The sequence below is a fragment of the Polypterus senegalus genome, chromosome 18 (assembly GCF_016835505.1).
Source record: "Polypterus senegalus isolate Bchr_013 chromosome 18, ASM1683550v1, whole genome shotgun sequence".
Taxonomy (NCBI): domain Eukaryota; kingdom Metazoa; phylum Chordata; class Cladistia; order Polypteriformes; family Polypteridae; genus Polypterus; species Polypterus senegalus.
Genome location: NC_053171.1, coordinates 67274639 through 67296021, shown reverse-complemented (window position 1 = coordinate 67296021; position 21383 = coordinate 67274639). Strand labels below are relative to the sequence as shown.

The window sequence follows — 21383 nt, the reverse complement described above, 5'->3', positions numbered from 1 at the left end:
ATTGTGTTTGAATTAATTAATAACGCAAGAAATGTGAGGCTGCCCCAACTAATATATACATAAAACTGGTTTAGAAATGGAAAGTGGCAGCAGATTGTTGGGGGCTTCAGTGGCTTAAACCACTGATCTCTGGCACCCAAGCCCTGATCTTTTAGTTTCAGATAAACGCAAACAATTGAGACACAACCCTGATGTTCTTTAATCGAGTCTACTAACACTTGGAGTTGAATTCTATTAATATTACTTTTTAATATAATTCATTGTTACAAATCTATTTAATAAAGAAAAATATGATAACTGACTTTTGGATGAAGTATGTAAAGATGTGAAATGCTCCAACTTTCATATGCATGCATTTAGTCATTATACCACCTGAATGTTACGCCATGCGTACAATGTCTAATTTTTTTTTTTTTTTTTAGTTTGTGAGGTTCAGTAGTCCTTACTTGGATTAAGATATATACACACACACACACACACACACACACACACACGGGCTCTGCTTGCTTTGGTTGCTAGCCACTTTACATCTCTGTTGCTCATGTATTGGAAGCGGATGTATAATTTAAACAGATTGTTGTTTTCATGTGAATAGTTACATATGCATAATAGACCTAACTATTTTACATTACGAGTAATTAACCATAGTAAAAACTAATAAAACATAATTAACGTTGCTTTATACGTTTTTGTTCTGTTTGGCTTTGAAATTAACACACAAATACTTTTTAAACTTACACTTTTACTGTAAAACTTAAGTAAAAACAATATTTGGAATTAACTTTTTGTCAATATCGCTTTGAATTTTGATTCAATGTTTGGAGTAACATCATGACAACGCAACGTATAACTGCCTGTGAGTGAATATCGTTTCTTTCTATAGTAAATAAACCAACTTTATTGAATGTTTGTCCCTGTGATTTGTTAGTTGTCATAGCAAAAGCTATTCTAATGGGAAACTGTAAACGTTTTAATATGAATGGCATTTCACAACCTCCTTTGGTGTCTAATGTTTTCTGCTCTAGATGTACTACATTACCTTTCTTGTCGCCTGTTTATATTTTACATGCCAGAATTTTTCGACCAATTTTGAATACAACTAATCTTGTCTTGTTGCATAGCCCATCACTCATACATAAATTATGCAATAACGTCATGGTACATCCTTCTTTCAACAGTAATTTGGCCAGTGGAAGACCGGACGGTGTTAACGGTTGTAGATATTCTACAGCAGGGGTGCCCCTTGCATAACTGAATAACCTGTATGGCACAAAAACAATTCAATACATTTATGGTCACTACAGTATTTGGATTTAATAATGCTCATGTGGAAAAGGCTGACTCGCATAAATAAGTAGAGCCGAATAATGCAGTCAAGGAGGTAGCACATTTCCTCATGTTTGGGTACTTTTCCTCTGTGAGTAAGTTCCAAAACTGCCCAAGAGCCCCAGACTTCAGCTGAATGTCATCCTGTAGTGTCAAAATCTCATATTCCACTGTAGAGGAGTTTTAGGTGAAACAGTGTTGCAATTTCTGATGCGCATAAATCACCCTCAACATCATTACTAAATGGATAGCACTTAAAAATGTATCGATTGGCTCAAGTTAAGTAGAGTTATGTTTTCCTTGCAGCTGTAAATTAAGCTCATTCAACATGTTGGTCAGATCAGAAAAAAAAATGCCAAGTCTAGCGGCCATTGATCGTTAAGTTGCTTGTATTCTGCATGTTTAATGACAGGGAGAAACTCCTTTTCCTCCGGCCAGGCGTCTTGAAATCTCAGCAGGAATTTCTTCCTAGCCATCTGTCTCAACAAAGGCCTGTTTTTATCATCTCTACATATTGGAAGGACTTCTTATGCTTAATGATCGAGTGACTCACCCGGAACAATGCTTCGGTGTGTCTGCCTTTGCTTTTGAATTCAGCTGAGTGAAAAATGACGGCTGTCCGATTAACTGCAATTTTAGTTCCCTCTCCTTTCTCTTTCTCAGATCGCTTTTCGGAAGGAAGTCAGTTTCGTAGTTTTTATGAACAGTTCGAAAGTGCCTTTCCACATTTTCCTTCTTTGGAATAGCAATGATAGATTGACAGATCAAACACACTTCGATTGTGACATTGTGAGAGAAAAAATCCTCTTCCAATTCCACATCCAGCCCATACTCTCCCCAAACAAATTTTTTTTTTAAATCTCTTCTTTAGTCGATATAAATTGGAAGACTAACTAGATCACATCCAGAGTTTTGCAGAAGCTCGCACGTTTGATCGTGCGTGCGGGATGACCAGTGTGTTAGAAGAAAAGAGATCTCAGACTGGCCGCTCTGTATGTAATCAAGTGGCAAATGGCATAGGGAGGATATATGATAGACTAACGTTTAAAAAAAATTTTTTTTGAATGCATCTCGATTTACCTGCACAACCTTTGTGATCTACTAGTCAATCATGATCGATGCATTGGGCACTCCTGTTCTACAGGGTATTGTAAGCTAATGTTTTAATCTTCCGCACAGTCACCACCAACTGTTTCAGCATAGTCTATTGATACACATTTAACCAATTAGCTCTGTAACTGATCCACAATTTTCACGTTAATTCATTTGACTTCCTCATTTCTCTGTGCTAAGATTGCCCGTGTACTCATTTCTTCTGTTGATAACCCTCTGAGGAGAAATTCTTCAATAAGATTTGGACATAATACGTCTTTGTTTATTGGGAACTAAAAGTGAGGAAAACATAAAAATTTATAAGAGCTGAGAGTGCAGGAACTGTGTCTGACAAAAGCAATCGCACAAATGAGAGGTGAGAGGACCATGAGCGTGATTGTAAATGGTTGAGAGGAGGGTGGGACTTGGAAAAAATCTCTTAGCAATAGTCTTGTCTCAAGATTTTCTTTTATAATAGACATATATATATATATATATTTTGTGGTGAAGAGCATCCTTGAGGGCTTCAAGATTTTGAGGTCAGTGTACATACCTTCGACTTGAGATAGCCTCACAAGAAGAAATTGCATGGAGTGAGATCCGGCAAATGTGAAGGCCACCCGACATCACTGTGTAGGGAGATGGGCTTCCCCGGAAACATCTCCCACAAAAACTTGCATGGATCTCTACCTGTATGAACTGTTGCTCCATCCTGTTGAAGTCAGGCATCCACCACATCCATTTCTTCCAGTTGGGGCCACAAAGTCCTCCAGCATTTCAATCTAATGTTCTGAAGTGACGGTGACCATTGCTCTCCCCTCCTCAAAAAAAAAAAAATAAGGGCCTACAATGCCAAATTCTGCAACGGCTCATCAAACTGTTACACGCTCACTATGCAGAAGTCTCTGATGAAGTACACGAGGGTTGGTTTCAGCCGAATAGCGAAAGCTTTGCTTATTTATGCAACCATTTAAATGGAAATGTGTCTCGTCACTGTACATGACGATGGCATCTCGGTGAACGGTTTACAGAATGTTTGCACACAATTCTCTATGGCTCTCCCAGTCTCCCTCAGCGAGTTCCTGCAATACTATCATTTTGTATGGATGGAAATTAAGGTCCTCATGCAAAATCCTCCTCAAAGAAGTGATGGAAATGCCTAAGGCAGAAGTATGTCTAGCAGACTGCTAAATTGATTCCCTTACAGCATGGATGGTTTCAGGCCTTTGTACAGTCCGAGGATGGCCTGGAGATTTTGTGTTCCATGTTGTACCAGTCTGTTTAAATTTAGCCACCCACTGAAGAACTGTTTTCCGATTTGGGACATCACTGTTGGGAGTAAGGCTGAAGTGCATTCGGTAGGTGATGGATTCATTGTTTTTGAAGAACGCTTTGACAGCAAAAGCACAGTGCACACCTAACCATGGCATGTTCCCGACTGAAAAATACAAGGGATCACCTATCAAAGGACCCTTACCCCAACCCACTCGACTTCCTCTACCTTGCGCAGTGACCTTGAGGAATGTGATACTTCATTTTGTCTCAGTGTGTGTGTGTATATAGAATTTTTTTTTTTGGCAAGGCATGCTATGTGTACATTTTTTGTGTGTTTGACAATGAACTTGACAGTGTTAACTTGATGTCTTTCTTTTAAACTCTTGCAAGTTCACTTTACTTTTGCACTAAATTTATGAATTCCCATCAGAGTAAATTGCACCATTATCTTAAAAAATAAAAATAAAATGATTAATAACCTACATGAAGTAGTGCTATTTATACTTCTTTTATTACTGTGTTAGTAGGTTGGTCACTGACAGAATTCAGACAATTCCCTCATCTGTCTTTGTTCTTAAAATAGCCTGTCCATCAGCTGTTTGAGAGCATAACTTGGAAGAAAGCTATAGGAGGGCCACTGGGTAGAGTTGTGACTTGGGGAACACTGCTGTCCTCCAGTGTTGTAGAGTCATCCATAAAAGACTGCAAGACTGAGAATGGTATACTGTTCAGCATATTGCATTTCTAGCACTACTTTAGCATTCTGTTTTCTTCTGTCAGCCAAATCAATTTATTTATTTCAAGAGGCTATGATTTGGTGAAAATATGAGATTGTATAATACCTTTTAATGAATATGCTACAATTAGTACTTTAGTTTATAAAGGATTATAAACAAGTGAGATAATAAAAATTGATATTGGCCGTTAACAATACCCCATTTACAATTTAAACATCCTTTGCCAAAATAACAAGTCAGATCCCCCCTCCCCTCCAGGGAAAAATGTATACACTACTGGTCAAAAGTATTAGAAAACCTCAGTTTTTATGGAAATGCATGTAGAGTCTTAATGTTTCATGAAATCAAGGCATTGAACAAGTAAACAATAGTAAATATAAAAATAAGTAAAGAAATTAAGGGTACAAAATTTTTTTCAAATTTTTGATTCATCAAAGTAACCAAATTTTGCTGCTCTTACCGCAAACTATGGTAACCCTTTTGATTCAGAATGCCAGTCACCAACTCTGCCTTCAACAGAAGAACCCAAGACCATCATGCCGGGGCCAGTCATGTATAGCTGACACGAAGTGTTCAGCCAATCACAATGCAGCAAGATATATATACTTTTTATCTCTGAGATTTATGTCAAAAAATAAATGAAAAATACTACAGCCTGTTAATCAACAGATGCTGCAGGTGGGCAAGCAGGCAGTGAGAGTACATTTAGATGTGAAACACACTAGATAGACAGATAGGGAAACACTGTATAATAGATATAAAACTAAAAAAAAATGGAATGACAGTGTATAATATACAGACAGAGAAGCCATTAGATAGATAGATGTGAAACACACTATATAATATACATAGGAAAGGCACTATATAATAGGCAGACAGGGAAGACACTACATAGACAAATAACTCGACTGGGAATTCATTGTATAATAGGGAGACAGAGAATGCACTGGGTGGATAACAGTTTCAGCTGTATATTATTTTTATATGTTCTGTATAATATGACGCAAGCTGGTGATCCTCAGAAATTTGTCTTCTGATTGGATTGTGATTATGGGCCTGCCAGATCTCTTCCTGTCAGAGTTTCTTCCAGTTAGGCCACCATACTTCCTGACACTTTAATTATTTTATTATTTTTTATTTTTTTTTTGCAGTTTCTCTAAATGAAAGGCCTACACTTCAAAGAGTAATAATAATCATTTGTTAATTGCCATTATCAGTAGAATTTACAACTTTCTAAAGTAGTACTTTAGAGGGTGTAGTAACACAATCTGTTGCAACTCTGCTTTAAGACAGACAGTTTTCTGTAATCAAGTGAAGTTGGGACACCTGTACAAATTGTTTGCTTCAACTTCCATCCATCCATCCATCCAACCATTTTCCAACCCGCTGAATCCGAATAGGGTCACGGGGGTCTGCTGGAGCCAATCCCAGCCAACACAGGGCACAAGGCAGGAGCCAATCCTGGGCAGGGTGCCAACCCACCGCAGGACACACACAAACACACCCACACACCAAGCACACACTAGGGCCAATTTAGAATCGCCAATCCACCTAACCTGCATGTCTTTGGATTGTGGGAGGAAACCGGAGTGCCCGGAGGAAACCCACGCAGACACGGGGAGAACATGCAAACTCCACGCAGGGAGGACCTGGGAAGCGAACCCGGGTCTCCTAACTGCGAGGCAGCAGCGCTACCACTGCGCCACCGTGCCGCCCTGTTTGCTTCAACTTTCAAGGTTTAATTTACTTTTAATTGCTACAGAACATCTGTAAGTTGTAACCTTTTGTTGTTCCCTGAAGAAGGCCTATTTGTAATATCTAAAATGTCCTTTTTTCAGTTTTTGCTAACCTAAACTTTAAATTTAAATTTAGAAAGGTGTTCTAAAACTTTTGATTGGTAAAGTATACTCTAGCAACATAAAGCATAGTGCTAAACAGTAACAAAAACTGTGTGAAAACTATTAGTCAATTGGCATTAAATGAATCATATATTTATTTATTTGGCCAACCTTCTCATTCCAATATAGGGAAGTGTGGATAATAGTCTACTCCTTCTATATTGGACAGAAATCCGGAACCTACTCTGCACAAGAAGACACCACATTGCAGAGCATGCTCACTCATTCTCTGAGCTATATTCAGTCAAACTTTTCAGTTTAGTACCATCAGTCACTCTGTATATGCAAACTCCTCACAGTAAGTTCCAATGCCAGTATTTGTATTAAGCTCTCCCAACCAAACTTCATCCTATCCTATTATTATTATCATTTTTCTTTGCATTTTTTTCCTTATGTTATGAGATTTTTTTCAATACATAGAGTATAAAGCCTTTATTAAGTTGTATAATAGGTTTTGCCTTTAAAGGATAAATTTAGTGTTTTTAAGTCAGTTTTTTCTTCACAGTCAGGGTGTATATTAATTTGCCACATACAATTATGTTCTGAAGTTAAGCACCTTTTAGAAATTAAAAAAAATCCCTAGCATATTTTTACATTTTAAACTGGAAATGAATAGGGCCAGGGTCCAAAACATGAAAACCAGAGCCTGTCAAAATGCATAAATTATCCTTTAAAAAGGAAAATAAGCTAAGCAGACATTTGTGGTATTTCATATTCTATATATTTAATTTAATACTGTATGCTGTGCTCGTCTTATAATATGGACAAAATTGTGTGCTGGCCATATCAGATTTGTTTATTAGACACCTTGCTGCAACTTGCATCACAACTATGTAGAGTAGCAGTTGTGAATATTTGTACATGTAGCTCATTCAGGATCAAATAATATGGAGACATGAAAATAAAGCTAATTCCTCAGCCAATAGTTTTATGGCTTGGAAGTGAAGCACTCCTTCAAATTAAAATTGCTGCAAACATTTAGAAATGCTTTTGTTGGAAGGAACATTCTGATTTATTAGTTGTGGAAGACACTGGTCTGTGACAACGATGTGCGTGCATGCGTGTGCTGTGTTTTTTAATTATGATGCTCATTATACAGTATTTCTGTCCAGTACTGCTTGGTAACATTACATCAAAACGATGATTGCTTACAAATGCGTGTTACATTCCAGCTAGGTGTTTTAGAGTACTTATTGACAAAAGATATGCAGTCTGTTTTAATTGCCTTTCTTTGTGTTTATGTCCCTCTATGCCATAGTGAATAATCATGTGAAAGTCTTGAATGACTTTGGAAATTTTAAATTACATGTCCTTTATCAGCCAACACTAAATAAAACTGGACTTCAGCTGTGGAAACAAATATTGTTTTGTTTCTTAGCTGGAATCTTGTCTAATCTTGTTATTGAAGCAAATCAATCTTTTCTGTTTTCTAATTCAAGATGGATTTCTATGTTCACTTTCAGTGTAAAAACAAATTATGTACATAGTTGTGTATATAAATAGGAAATGTACTCCCAGTACTTGGTATTAGATTGGTTCCTTTTCTAATATGTGATTGACACAAATATAGTCATGCAAGTCAGTTTGCAAATGGTATATAAGAACTAGCTTAGTAATTCATCCACAGACTAATTTATATTTTTTTCCGTCCTCAGATATGACGTAAAGCACAAAAATGGGAAAAGAAATGAAGTGCATCCTTTGTGAAACTGTTTACAGTTCAAAACAGGTATGATGATGAATATGTTTATTGTATTAATAGTTGAGGGATCTAGTCATCTGATTCCTACATGTAAACCTGGAAAAAATGAGAGTTGTGGTGATATGTGGAAAATGAATTTGAATGTAGAAGATAATTGTTCAAATAGGATAAAATATACGTTTGTGTTGTGGTTGGAGATATATACATGTAAAGTATGCCTGATTTAAAAAAAAAAAAAAAATCTTAAGCTGACTTCACAATACTGTATAACCTCTTTAGGAGTGTGTGGTAAAACTAGTTGAACAGACATGCTTTGAAAATATCCTTACTAGACCTGGCAGGCTTAAGCCTCATATAAGGTTGGACGGTATCCAAATTTTTATACCATCAAACCTCCTCCCTATTTTACTTTTTTTTTTATTATTACTGTGAATAATAAAAAAAATTGTCATGTAAGGCTCAGACAGCGTCACCAAACTGTTGGCTTGTGCCTAAACCGTTCAGAAAGTGAATATCAAACACTAATACTGAAACAATAACAAAATAACATGCAGAACAATATTAACAACTTTTATTAGCAACAAATAGCAGTTTATAAAAAAGTGCAAATACAACAGTCAAACAGAATTAAATTAACATAAACATCCAGAACAGTTTTCGCACTGAGACGTGCACACAAATCAATTAAATTAAATCACACCTCCTGAACAACTTTTAATAACAAAGAAGAGCAGCTTATAAAAAAGTGCAAATAGACCCACAACAGTCAACCAGAGTTGAATTAACATAAACATCATCCATATTATAAAAAGTATTGCAAAGCAATAGTCCTAAACAAAAACTTCTTTCCAGTCTTCTTTCCAATATTGTTTTTAACGTAAACCAAATAAAAATACCTGAATCAATTAAATAAATAAAAATAAACACAGTGCGAATAGGAACGAATGGCAAGTGGCATCAATCTAGTCAAGATTTTTCGCTAGAAAAACCAGCATGTTTACTTTGTCCGGCTTTAACAGGGCACGTTGTGGACCGGCAACTTTACCTGCGGTGCTGAAAACTCACTCCGATGGTGTGATTGTGGCCCAGACGCACAGGTACTTTTGTGCCACTCGCGACATCTGGGGAAAATGCCCGGCAGCATTTTTCCACCAGAGAAGTGGGTCCTCGTCTCCTTGAGTAACTGGCTTCAAACAGTAGGCTGTTATTTCAGCTCCGACTCAGTCCTCTATGGTGCCGATGCCAACGGGACCTGCCATTGCATCAGATTTTTTTTTTCAGCATACTTCATCTTTTTTCGTGAGGGTGCAGGTTGCGCCTCTCCCTCTTCCACTCTGATGGCCACTGGACCTGCTGCCTCTAAGCTCACGATCTCAGCCTGTGATTCAGCCTTGGTCTCAGCCAATGCGTTGTCATCCGTCTCATATCCTCCACGGTAACGAGGGTCGAGGAAAGTGCATTTTCGCAATATTTTGCGCACTGAATTGGATTCATACTTGGCCTCCATCTTTGTTAGAATTTCAGTTTTGATTGACTTTGTTAGCTGGAGGTCATTTTCTGACGCAGCCAACACATTGTCCCTGCAGAGCAGTAGTATGGGGAGGATACAGGAACTGGTCACACAATTTTCTCCTGACAAAATATCAGTGAAGTCACCGACTGGTTTCAGTGCTTCGTGAACAGCTTTCAAGACGTCCATGTCCTGCCAGGTCAGGGACAGGCTGCTCCTTCTGTCATCAGACAGGACGTGTCTGATTGCTTGGGCCTGCTCGAGGATGCGCTCCACCATTGCCAGTTTGGAGCCCCAGCGAGTTGTGCAGTCCTGCCGAAGGATGGATGGATGGATGAATTAATTAATGAATGATGAATAAACGATTAAATGAATGAATAGGCCTAAATAAACAAATTTCGTTTATTTAGGCCTATTCATTCATTCGTTTATTTATGCCTATTTATTCATTCATTCATTTATGCCTGTTTAAATAGGCCTAAATAAACGAAATTCGTTTATTTAGGCCTATTTATTCATTCATTCGTTGAATGAATTGGCCTAAATAAACGAATGAATGAATAAATAGGCCTAAATAAACGAATGAATGCATAAATAAATAAGTCCATTAATGTATATTATTCCATTTGGTCAAATTTGCATGCACATTTATTTTAGGCTAAATAAGTCCCTTATGTGCATCAAGCCTGCATTTATTTGATAAAAAATACAGGAAAAAATTACAATTTAAAAAATGGTTTTCTATTTTAATATAGCCTACTTTTCAATATAATTTATGTGATGCAAAGTGTATATATATATATATATATATATATATATATATATGCCCCTTTTTATATTTGAGCCCCTGAGGAACTCCCTGCACGTTTTATGCTTACCGTTATGAGACTGTTTTGGGAGTCCCAAGTCCACTTGCTTCTTGTGGAGTTCATGCTTACGTTGCCAGCTGTGTGAAAAGGCCCCGACAATATTACGGCATAGTCCGAGGGCGTGCTCGGTTTTTTGCCTCTGGTCATGCAATCCATTGGTGACAGCCAAGTTTAGATTGTGACCGAAGCAGTATAGCCACGGCCAATGCAGGGACCTGATTGCGGCATGAATGTTGGCAGCGTTGTCAGTGGTTATGGCTGAAAGTTTTTTCTCGTCAAGTTGCCATTCCTGAAGTGCAGCTCTGAGCGCAGCAGCAAGATTGTCCGCTGTATGACTCTCAGGAAAATACGTAGTTTGGAGGCATTTGGATTAAAGTTTCCAGTCAGGTGTAATAGTATGGACAGTCGGAGACATATATGGTGTCATGTTAACTGACGACCACATATCAGTTGTTAAGGAATAACTGTCTGCCGCTGACAGCAGCACTTGAACATTGTCTCTAACTTTACTATATAAATGTGGGACGGCTGTTTGTGAGAAATATTTCCGTCCAGGCAGCTCGTACTGGGCATCTAGGACCTTTACGATGTCCGTAAAGGACTTTTTTTCCACTGTGTGGAAAGAGACCATTTCCTTCACCAAGTATTTTGTCACTGCATCAGTACTGGTTTTCCAACGGACACTGTCCCTTTTGTACTTTGTTGCTTTCCCGAAGGCCCCCATTATCGTCGACTGCGTACTGGCAGTGGACCTAGATGTTGTTGGTACTGCATCGGGAGGCGTTGAAACTGTTGCACTGAGTGAACTCGGGTCCATCCTCGCAGCAGTGAGTGGATGGTGGTTTTGTATATGTGACCTTAGGTTCGAGGTATTTCCATCTCTCGCGGTCACCTTTTTGTTGCACAATTTGTAAATTGCCTCGTCCGTATTTACCGCTTCTCCCTTCTCGTTCGGTCGGAATGCGAAATACTGCCAAACTGTAGAATTTGTGTTCTTTTTCGAGACCAGGTCACTTGGTGCGCGACTCGCCATCTTTCCCCACCTCTCTCTTTCTCTTCCACGCTGTCACGTGATGACAACCACGCATATGCATTTTTAGGCATTAAATAAATTATATTTAATATTTAATCCTTGTCTCCTATATAAGTGCATTATTATGACGGTATAACGGTATTGAAACTTGATACTGTTGCTATTTTTAGATCCTGCGAGGGATACCATATTACCGTATTACCGCCCAAGCCTAGCCTCATAGTCTTTTGCTAAGAGATTACTATAAAGAGATGCCTTAAGGTGTCTGTTCCACCTTATCAGTCAGAATTGGGTAAGTATAGGTAGGACTGCAACTAATGATTATTTTGTTAATCAATTAATCTGACAGCTATTTTGTCGATTAATTGATTATTTGAATTGCAAAAAGATTCATTTGAAATTAAAATTCATGAAATTGAACTTATCACCAAATTAGCAGATTTGTGTAAAATTTTCAAAAATATATTTTTTTAAGTGAACTACTTGTAGATATTCTAAACCAAACATATTTTTTACACAGCATTTATATAATAATACATTGAAAATAAATACTAATAAATAAAAATAAAACAGTGCTTTTCCCACGCTCTCTCATACTTTTCTTAAAAACAGCAGTTTTCAATACATTAATTAAACTCGCATTTTGGCAAATGTATTCAAAATCACACTAAACACACACTTCAAAAATATATAATTTGTTAAGTTTTATTTTTTTCAGTGTCTGTGAAAGAGAAGATTTCTAGGCAATGAAAGCATTATGTAAATATCTGACCAGCACAATTTTCCACCACAGAAGAATATGAAGAATCTGTTGCACCATCATGACTTTATTAGGTGTTTTTTGTGTGTTATAGATGATTATTATAGTGTTGATTATTTGTTGCAGCTCTAAATGCAAGCTTGAATTGAAAAATGTACACCTCATTTCAAAAGGTGGGAATGGGTTCTTAACCCGATAGATAGATAGATACTTTATTAATCCCAATATGCACAGGGCATTTCATCTTAAGTAATTATCAGGTTAAACCCATAAAATAATAAGATACATAGCATTTCGAAATAGCCAAAAGTCGTATATTACAGTTATGAATGGGCAGAATGTCAAAAGCACAATACCAAATTAACGTGTTAACTTGAGCACTCGCTTTTACAATGGAATACATTAACTAAATGATTTTAAAAAGCATTTTTTTATTTTAACAGCTAAATCTATACTAATAAAAGGCAAAGCCCTCACTCACTCACTCACTCACTCACTCACTCACCACTAATTCTCCAACTTCCCGTGTGGGTGGAAGGCTGAAATTTGGCAGGTTCATTCCTTACAGCTTCCTTACAAAAGTTGGGCAGGTTTTATATCGAAATTCTACGCGTAATGGTCATAACTGGAAGCAGTTTTTCTCCATTTACTGTAATGGAGATGAGCTTCAACGGGGGACATCCTCCCACGTAATCACGCAGTACATAGAAAACCAGGAGGACCTGAAAAAAGCGCTGAAGAAAACATGCATTATATAATTGAGAAGGCAGCGAAACAATAAGAAGCGAGCGAGTGACATATACAACCATATTCATGAGTTCTGCTACTTCGGAAACAAAGCACGATGTAAACCTACACTTTAAAGTAAGTTCATAGACAGGCTGCCGCTGGCGTTTGTAATTTAGTGCCTGCCCATATAAGGCCGTCCGTCAGCGGCAATCCAATAGCAAACTGCCACGGGTAAATATTCACGGGTCAAGGACTGTGCTTATGGAGAGGAAGATGAGATGGCCAGGGTGGTGTTTGACACAAACTCGGCGAAACTGCGAGAGAAAGTTTTAAGTGCCAGGACTAAGGTAACATTAAATAAAGCCATGGACATAGCACGAGATGGCACCAGCACAGCTGGGAACCTTCGATGCATGTACACCGAGTGGTTCACGTGAACTGACGCAGTGCACAGATAAAAGGCAACAGTTCCAAAAAGCGCTGAACAAAAACCGAATTACACAATTGAAAAGGCAGCAAAAAATATGAAGCGTCTCATACATACAAGCATATTCATAAATCCAACTACTGCGGAAACAAAGCACACGTTGGAAAAAGTCAATGTCCCGCTAAAGGAAGACAGTGTAAAAAAAACCCGTGCATTCAGTGTGTCAGGTCTCAGATGAAGAAGAAGACGAGCTGTTTATTGATGCAGTAAGAAACGAATCGATGAATGAAACCTGTCATCTTTACAACGATTGACAAACACGGAATTTAACATGAACACAACACATCCTACAAATACGAACCTGATTGAAAGAAATAATGATAATCAAATCCTTGATGACAGCAACACTCAGTAACACTCACAGAACAAATACTGTATATTGACAGTCATGTTACGTTATTTTTAAAATGTTCCCTTTTCTTTTTCTAGCTTTTTTAACACACTACTTCTCCTGCGATACGCGGCACCACCTTAGTTTGAGAAGAAGTCTGAAAAATATGAGGTTAACACAGAAAAACATCACCAATTCAAGCTTTATGAATAATCGATTCGCCATCAATAATTGTTTTGGTAAAGCCATCCTCCTTCCATTGTATAATTTTTCCGCCAATAGCCATGATTAAATGAACGGTAATAAAGAAAGAGCAAAGAGAGGGTGACTTATTTAGGCAGGCATATATATGACAGCAACACTCATGACAATGTCAATCATGTTACGTTATTATTAAAATGTTTCCTTTTCTTTTTCATTACTTCTTTAACACACTACTTCTCCTGCGTAGGCGCGGGATTTTGCTATATATATAATATATGAATGACCTCCAAAGAGCTGAGACTTTTGATATCATGAACGTGTCTGCAAAACTGTGGTCTCCTGCTCAGCAAAAGTCGAGCAGCCAGCGCGCGTGCATAGCTGTGCCGGCCTTTGAGACACTGACTGCGCTTCTGCCTTAAGTCAAAGTGAGCACTTTGAATTTTTTTCATCCTCCCCCTGCGCTATAGCCCAGACAAGTGCAAACACGGGACCCCTTTTCTACACCACGGAAAAATAATATTAAGGCGATTCACACTTTCTTTTGCACGTATACGATTATGAGATCCTCACCTCGGATTATGAAGACACGCACACGAGTGGAGGACTGACAGTGTCATCACAGCTGATTAATGGCAGGGACGTTTCACCAGTCTACACAAGACCCAACGCAACTGTCCCCAAAAGGCGATCATAACGTCAGCGAACACATCTCTATACTATATAAAAGAAAAAGGCAACTTTCCTTTCTTTACACCTTTTATCCCAAACCAAAGCCTTTCTCTCTTAACAGTGCAGAGGACACAAAACTAATTTTCTTTAAATGCCGGTAAGGCACATTACCAGAGGCACAAATTTGAACGTTCACATAGAAAATGTCATTTCTATACCACAGCCGTCGTGTAGCGCCTTTCAAAAGGGATCAACTACCGAGAGATGATCCATATACATTTTAGCTGCTGTTAGTTACTTCCCTGTTGTGTTACACGTCTTTAAAATGTAGTTTACCAAACCACTCCAGTAGTGCTCAATGTACCTGTACTTCTTAAAACGTTAATGTTTTACTGTTTAATAACTTATAGACTATATTTTATTATTTTTCCCTTGCACACAGTGACCAAAGCTATACACACACATATAGACACATACAAACATACACACAAGTATATGTATGTGTATATATATGTATGTATGTGTGTATATATATATATATATATATATATACACACACACACACACATGCATACATACATACATACACACATATATATAATTTGTGCGTATGTATGTATGTGTGTGTATATATGATGTAGAAGGGTATGTATATATATATATGTGTATATGTAGATATGTATATAGATATGTAGATATGAAGATATGTATGTGTATATATATGTATGTATGTATGTATGTATGTGTGTATATATATGACAGCAGCAATCCAAGCTGTGAGAAAACACTAAAAAGGAGGCGTGTCAGACGTTGTCTATCTATCTATCTATCTCTATATCTATCTATCTATCTCTATAGATAGATAGATAGATATGAGAACAACATATATATAGATAGATAGATAGATAGATATGAGAACAACACTCATATCAATGACAAAACAATTACATTAACAATCAAGTTACGTTATTTTTCAAATTTTTCCTTTTCTTTTTCGTACCTTCTTTAACGCACTACTTCTCCGCTGCGAAGCGCGGGTATTCTGCTAGTTATTGAGATAAATGCCAAGTTTAATTAACATAACTATAAACATTTAAATCTTGTTTTACAAAATAAATAAGAAGTATATTTCAGTGTTTATGCATCAGAACTGTTTCTGTTCTAATACATGAGTAACACTTGTGCTTCTGCTGAAATCAATAGGGGAACAAAACGGAAAGTGAAGTGATGTGCAGTTCATTAACACTAGAATTACCAAAGCTTATGAAAAAAGCTCGGGGGCGACTGGGATCTTTTCCTGGATAAGATCAAACACCGTTGCGTAGGTGCGACAGAGTACACTTGTACTTTGTGAGCATGCCTGTGTCGATCAAACAGAGGAGGCTCTGCAGTTTACTTGTGACTTTACGCTGTAGGAAGATAATTAAACAATTAAGGTAAATAACATTCGATCTGTTTATATACAAAGTACAGTGACTGTAAAAGTGCAACAGCAGCTTCCACCTGCAGCTATAGACTCTCCAGTACGCGAGTTACTCTCCACACTAGTGTTTAGATCTGGATGGTGCATGTGCCCAAAAAAGAAGTCTAACTGCATTCTTGTACGGTTGCTCGCGTACTGAAGTGTCAGCAGGCATTTTTTCATAGCATTACACATGTAATTTGTGAGCATGTCCTTGTTGATCAAGCACAGGAAGCTCAGCAGTTTACTTGTGACTTTACACTGTAGGAAAATAAGTAAATAAATCTAGGTAAATAACATTAGAACTGGCTTTTATATAAGTAACATATACGTTTTACTTATGTACAGACCATCACAAAACATAATCACAAACAGGATTTTGCACGATACGTTGGCATGCTCTATAAGCCGTGCTGCTTTGTTGGAGGACAAGGTGTGGGGTAGACTGACTGGCAGGACGATGCCGACCTCTTGCTGCATCCAAACGGTGCCATCTTATGCCTTTACGTCTGGTATAGCTGAGTTGTTCTTATGTGTGAGTGGATGTTTCTTGTTAATAGGGTTTGGGCTTCTGTTCTCATTCTCCGATGTAAAACCTTCGTCCTCATCTGAGTTCACCTCAGTTATAGCACATCTTTATTTGAAAACTAACAGTGTCCGATCGGGGCAAGCGTGAACGCGATGGAGAGAATAAAAATGAATTAAAAAAACCAAAAACAAAAAACACTAACCTCGACAAGTACCGTACATTTACACAGGCTGTTACAGACTCAAATCAAATGTATGTTTTTATTGTATAATAGTAACAATAAGAGCAGCTCACTACTGAAAACATTTATTTTGAGATCTGGGAAGGCTCGAACCGGCCACCTTTTGAATAGGAGTCAGCAGTTCTTACCGCTGTACTACCACAGAAGTTGCGACAATAAGCCACACTAACCCGATTTCTTTTTCTTCGATTATAGTCTTGAATAAAAGTGTACTTGTTCTGTTCTACTTGTACCTTTTGTGAAAGTGCTTATTTTATATTTAGACTTCAGTCTTCACACATTCTACACTTCATGTCTACATTTTGTCATTAGTACTAAAACATGGTAAAAGTGTATCTTTTAGGCATGTGTTCAACATTTCTTGCATTTCCTGTCATCTTACACTTACATAAATCTTTGTAGATACGGAACACACAAGAAATGCATGTGTTCAAAATAACATATTTTTTTTAGCCTATAAAGCTCTAGGTACTACCTTACTCCCTGATAAACAAGACTTGAGCTGGGAAAGGTTTTTGCACTTTCTGCGGCGGTGGGAGGATGGGGTATCAGGTACCTTGGGATTATGGACACGTTTACAAGACAAAAGATGCTGACGGAGAGGTGCGAGTAGATTTAAGGTGGGCCGGGTTTAAGAGTTTTTTCGTAAACTTTGGTAATCCTATTGTTAATAGGTGAACTGGAGGGCTGAACTTAATCCTGATTCAATGTGCCTCTGTCCTATAAATTGAATTGAATGAATTTTTAAATAGACTGCTGAATTAAAGTGTTGGTTGTGGTGACAAGTGCCAAGTGTGTGAAAAAATAGTATTTAGAAACAGCAGAATTAACTATAAAGTTCTTTTGTACAGGTTGGATTAAAGCATTTGGAACATGCATATTGTGATAAAATGAACATTTTCACTAAAGACACCTATTTATAAAACACAGACAATATGCCAAAAACAAACTGGGCGTTTTTCTTTTGCCCTTAATCAGCTATTGTTTTAGTTGTTTGTTTTGTTATGTAAATATTTTTTAGCTTCAAATTTAAAATGGGGATATTAGATTTTAATATTAGGTCAGAGTTCTCATTTGTATTCAAATTGTTGTTCTAAAAATGATTGCTGAGCTGCTATATATGTTCCTACACGTCACAACCATGTTGCATCTGCTGTATAAGACAACATGTGAGAAGGGGAGGAATGGAACGTGTGCTTCTTGACAATCTAGTAGGCTGAAATTTAACATGGATGTTTATGAACCATCTAAACTAGTAACAAATGTCATGGAAACATTTTTACAGAATGAATGTGTTTCCCTTTTTAATTGAATATTCTTTTTCAAATCTGAGAAAATGGGTGCAAGTGGGATGGGGTGGTAATCTGGAATCTGTTCACAGCTATTTATAAAACAATTTACAATGAAATTGTGATTTCCACTAGGAGATTGAAGAGCACATGAGAAGTATGTTGCATCACAGGGAGCTGGAGAATCTCAAAGGAAGGTAGGAGGGTTCATAACTTAGTGTATGATAAAGTAGATTAATTTTTATGAGGAGTGTTCAATAATACATATACCTGACTATGAAAATAAAATTTGGTAGTTTAAATTCACCTCATTACTTTTCAATGTAATCCCCCTTGACTTCAACACTCTTGTTCCTCTGTGACTCCACTGACTTAATAACTTTGGCATAGAAGGATTCTTCTTGCTTCTGAAACCAGCCCGTTAATGTCTCTTTAATGTAATTATTAGCAGGTAGTCACCATCCCCATAGGAATTTTTTTCAGCTTGATGATCAGCACAATGATCTTCCATAATCATGGCCTCCACTTTTTGGCATATTTCCTTTGGCAGTGTATCCACAGGACACCCCAAGTGGGGCTTGTCCTTAATTGACCCCGACCCCATTTATATTGTTTGACTAAAACCTGATCTTATAGCGTAAAGGTAAATTACCACCGTATATAGCATTTAATCTCTCATCGTTTTCCTTTGGCTTCTTCCCTTCATTTGTCAGAAATTTAATGATGGAAAAATGCTACCAATCTGTCAATTTCTTTGTAGAACATTAGGTTTGCCATTCTCATTCTTAGTGTGCGTGCTATGAAATGACCTCAAATTGCTTGGTTGGCAGTCTGCACCTTAGTGTCTGTATAGATTGATTGATTCTGAATTTACGAACCACCTCCCCATCATACTTGAAGACCAAGTAAGGAGACAACTGAAGAAGCAATACAGTGGAAATGCTGTGGGACCAGATGGAGTCAGGCCTTGAGTTCTTAAGGAATGTGCTGACCAGCTTTGTGGTGTGTCTGTCACCTGTTCAGTTTGTACCTAAAGCTTCTGAAAGTGCCACTGTTGTGGAAAACATCCTGCATTTTTCAGTTCCAAGTAAGGCAGGTGTCTGTTCACCTAATGACACAGACCAGTGGCACTTGTCTTGCATCCTGAAGACCTTGGAGAATCTGGTCCTGGACTATATGAATCCTCTTGTGGCAGACCAACTGGACACACTGCAGTTTGCCTATCAGACAAAGACTCGAGTGGAGGATTAAATTGTCTAGCTATAACCAGGGCTTATTCTCACCTGGGCAAAGCTGGCAGCACTCTAAGGATTTTTTTTTTTAATTTCTCCAGCATCTTCAGTACCATCCAGCCATCCCTCTTAAGGGGTAAACTCAGAGATATGTAAGTGGATGAGCCTATTATGTTGTGGATAATGGACTATTTGTTGGGTAGACTGCTGTTTGTGAGACTTAAGGACTGTGTTTCTCATATGGATGTGAAGAACACTGGAGCACGACAAGGAACAGTTCTGTCTCCCCTTTTCTTTACTCTGTACACCTCTGACTAAAATACAACACCTGGTCATGTCTCTTGCAGAAATTCTAAGATGATTCTGCACTTACAGGGTATATTGATAAAAAGGATGATATAGTATAGGATTCAGCTGAGAGGTTTGTTTCATGGTGCAAAGAGAATTGTCTGGATCTTAAAATCAGCAAAATCAAGGAACTGGTTATTGACTATTGACACACCAAAGAGCTTCTATGTCTGGTCATGTGGATGTAAAGGTGGTCCACTTCTACCTGTATTTGGGGGTCCACATTAATGACAGTTTGGACTGGTCTTGGGAAAACTGAGGAACTATATAAGAAAGGGCAGAGCAGGTTCTTTTTCCTTAGAAGACTTTGTTCCTTTAATGTGGGAAGTGACATGTTTAACATCTTCTATAACTCTGCTATGATCATTGTGATTTTTTGTATGTTGTGGTATGCTGGACTGGTAATATCACTTCAGGAGAGGCCCACCGAATCAACAAGCTAATTAAAAGGGCAAGCGTAGTTATAGGACACACTCTGGATTCTCTTGAAATAGTAGTATAGGAGATTAAAACAAAACAGAGCAACATTATAAACAATGCTGCAAATCCTCTCCCTGACACACCAACACAGAGTACTTTCAGCCAATTAATGAATCCGCAGAAGTTTGTCAAAAAACACTACTGGGACTCTTTTATACCAACAGTAATATGTCTGCATAATACCTCACTTTGACTGTGACAGCGAAGTCAGAAGTTTTCTTTCTTTTAAATTTTCTTTCTTTATAGTCATTCTAGTGTGTATTCAGACCAAAGTGTGTTTGTATATTTATTCATGTATTTATTTACTTGGTTATCTACCTATTTATGTATTTATGTATATAAAGAGCTTCTATAAAAAAAAAAACAAATTTTCCCTTGGGGACAAATAAAATTTTATCTATCCATCTGTCCAATTTGATATTTGTCAATGCAGTGTCACATTCCAGTTACTCATTTCTTAATTTCTGTTAGAGAATAATGCTGCGAAGTTGCAAGTACATGCTGTTACATTTCCAAAAGTGCATTATTAGACAAGACAGCGGGAAAATGATGGAAATCTGTAACCTCTGTGGCAAATGTTCTTGAGCCTTTTTTGGTGCATTTGCATATAATGTGAGAAGCACCTATTGCAATAGCCATGTCTGTCTCTGTCTTGAAACAGCTCTGCCCCCAGTGAACATTTTTGAAATGTGGTACACTTATTCTTCTAGGAAATTTACTGAGACAGTTCAATTTTTGTTGAGATTTCTTGAACAGATCATTCTAAACAAAATTGAAATTTGAAAATCTCCCTTTGAAAAAGCATTGACGGATTTGAGAAATTTTAATTTAAGAGTTGTTACATCATCTTGTACGTTTTATATATCAAAAATTCTTGGGGACCTCTTTCACTCGCCTGACAGCTTCTTGGATCCCCAGCACAAGTTAGTTATGCAAGTCACTCGATTACATGGTGAAGATGCCACAAATTGATATAAAATATATCATTAGGTTAGAAAGACCAGAGATGGGTAATTTACTTAAGGTGCTTTTCTTCTGTCATGGAGTAAGTTTAATTAAGGTGTATCAGTGCATGCTCAACCTCATGCTAGCATTGTTCATTTCCATAGTTATTTTTCTTTTTGTAATTTCACTTTATTGTTGACTAGTTAAATACCAGCTTCAGATGGAGAAGTAGTGT

At 37.5% G+C, this 21383-nt stretch overlaps 1 protein-coding gene across 2 annotated transcripts in view; it reads left to right on the top strand.

The window, feature by feature from the left end:
• The window catches only part of LOC120518592 (zinc finger protein 106-like), a 73333-nt gene that overhangs the window by 5507 nt on the left and 46443 nt on the right, over positions 1–21383 (top strand). For both annotated transcript variants that reach the window (XM_039741465.1, XM_039741464.1), the window contains exons 2-3: positions 7984–8057; positions 18279–18340. In XM_039741465.1, coding sequence (XP_039597399.1) covers positions 8004–8057; positions 18279–18340 — 116 coding nt within the window. In that variant the 5' untranslated portion in view covers positions 7984–8003. The remainder of the gene's footprint in view (positions 1–7983; positions 8058–18278; positions 18341–21383) is intronic.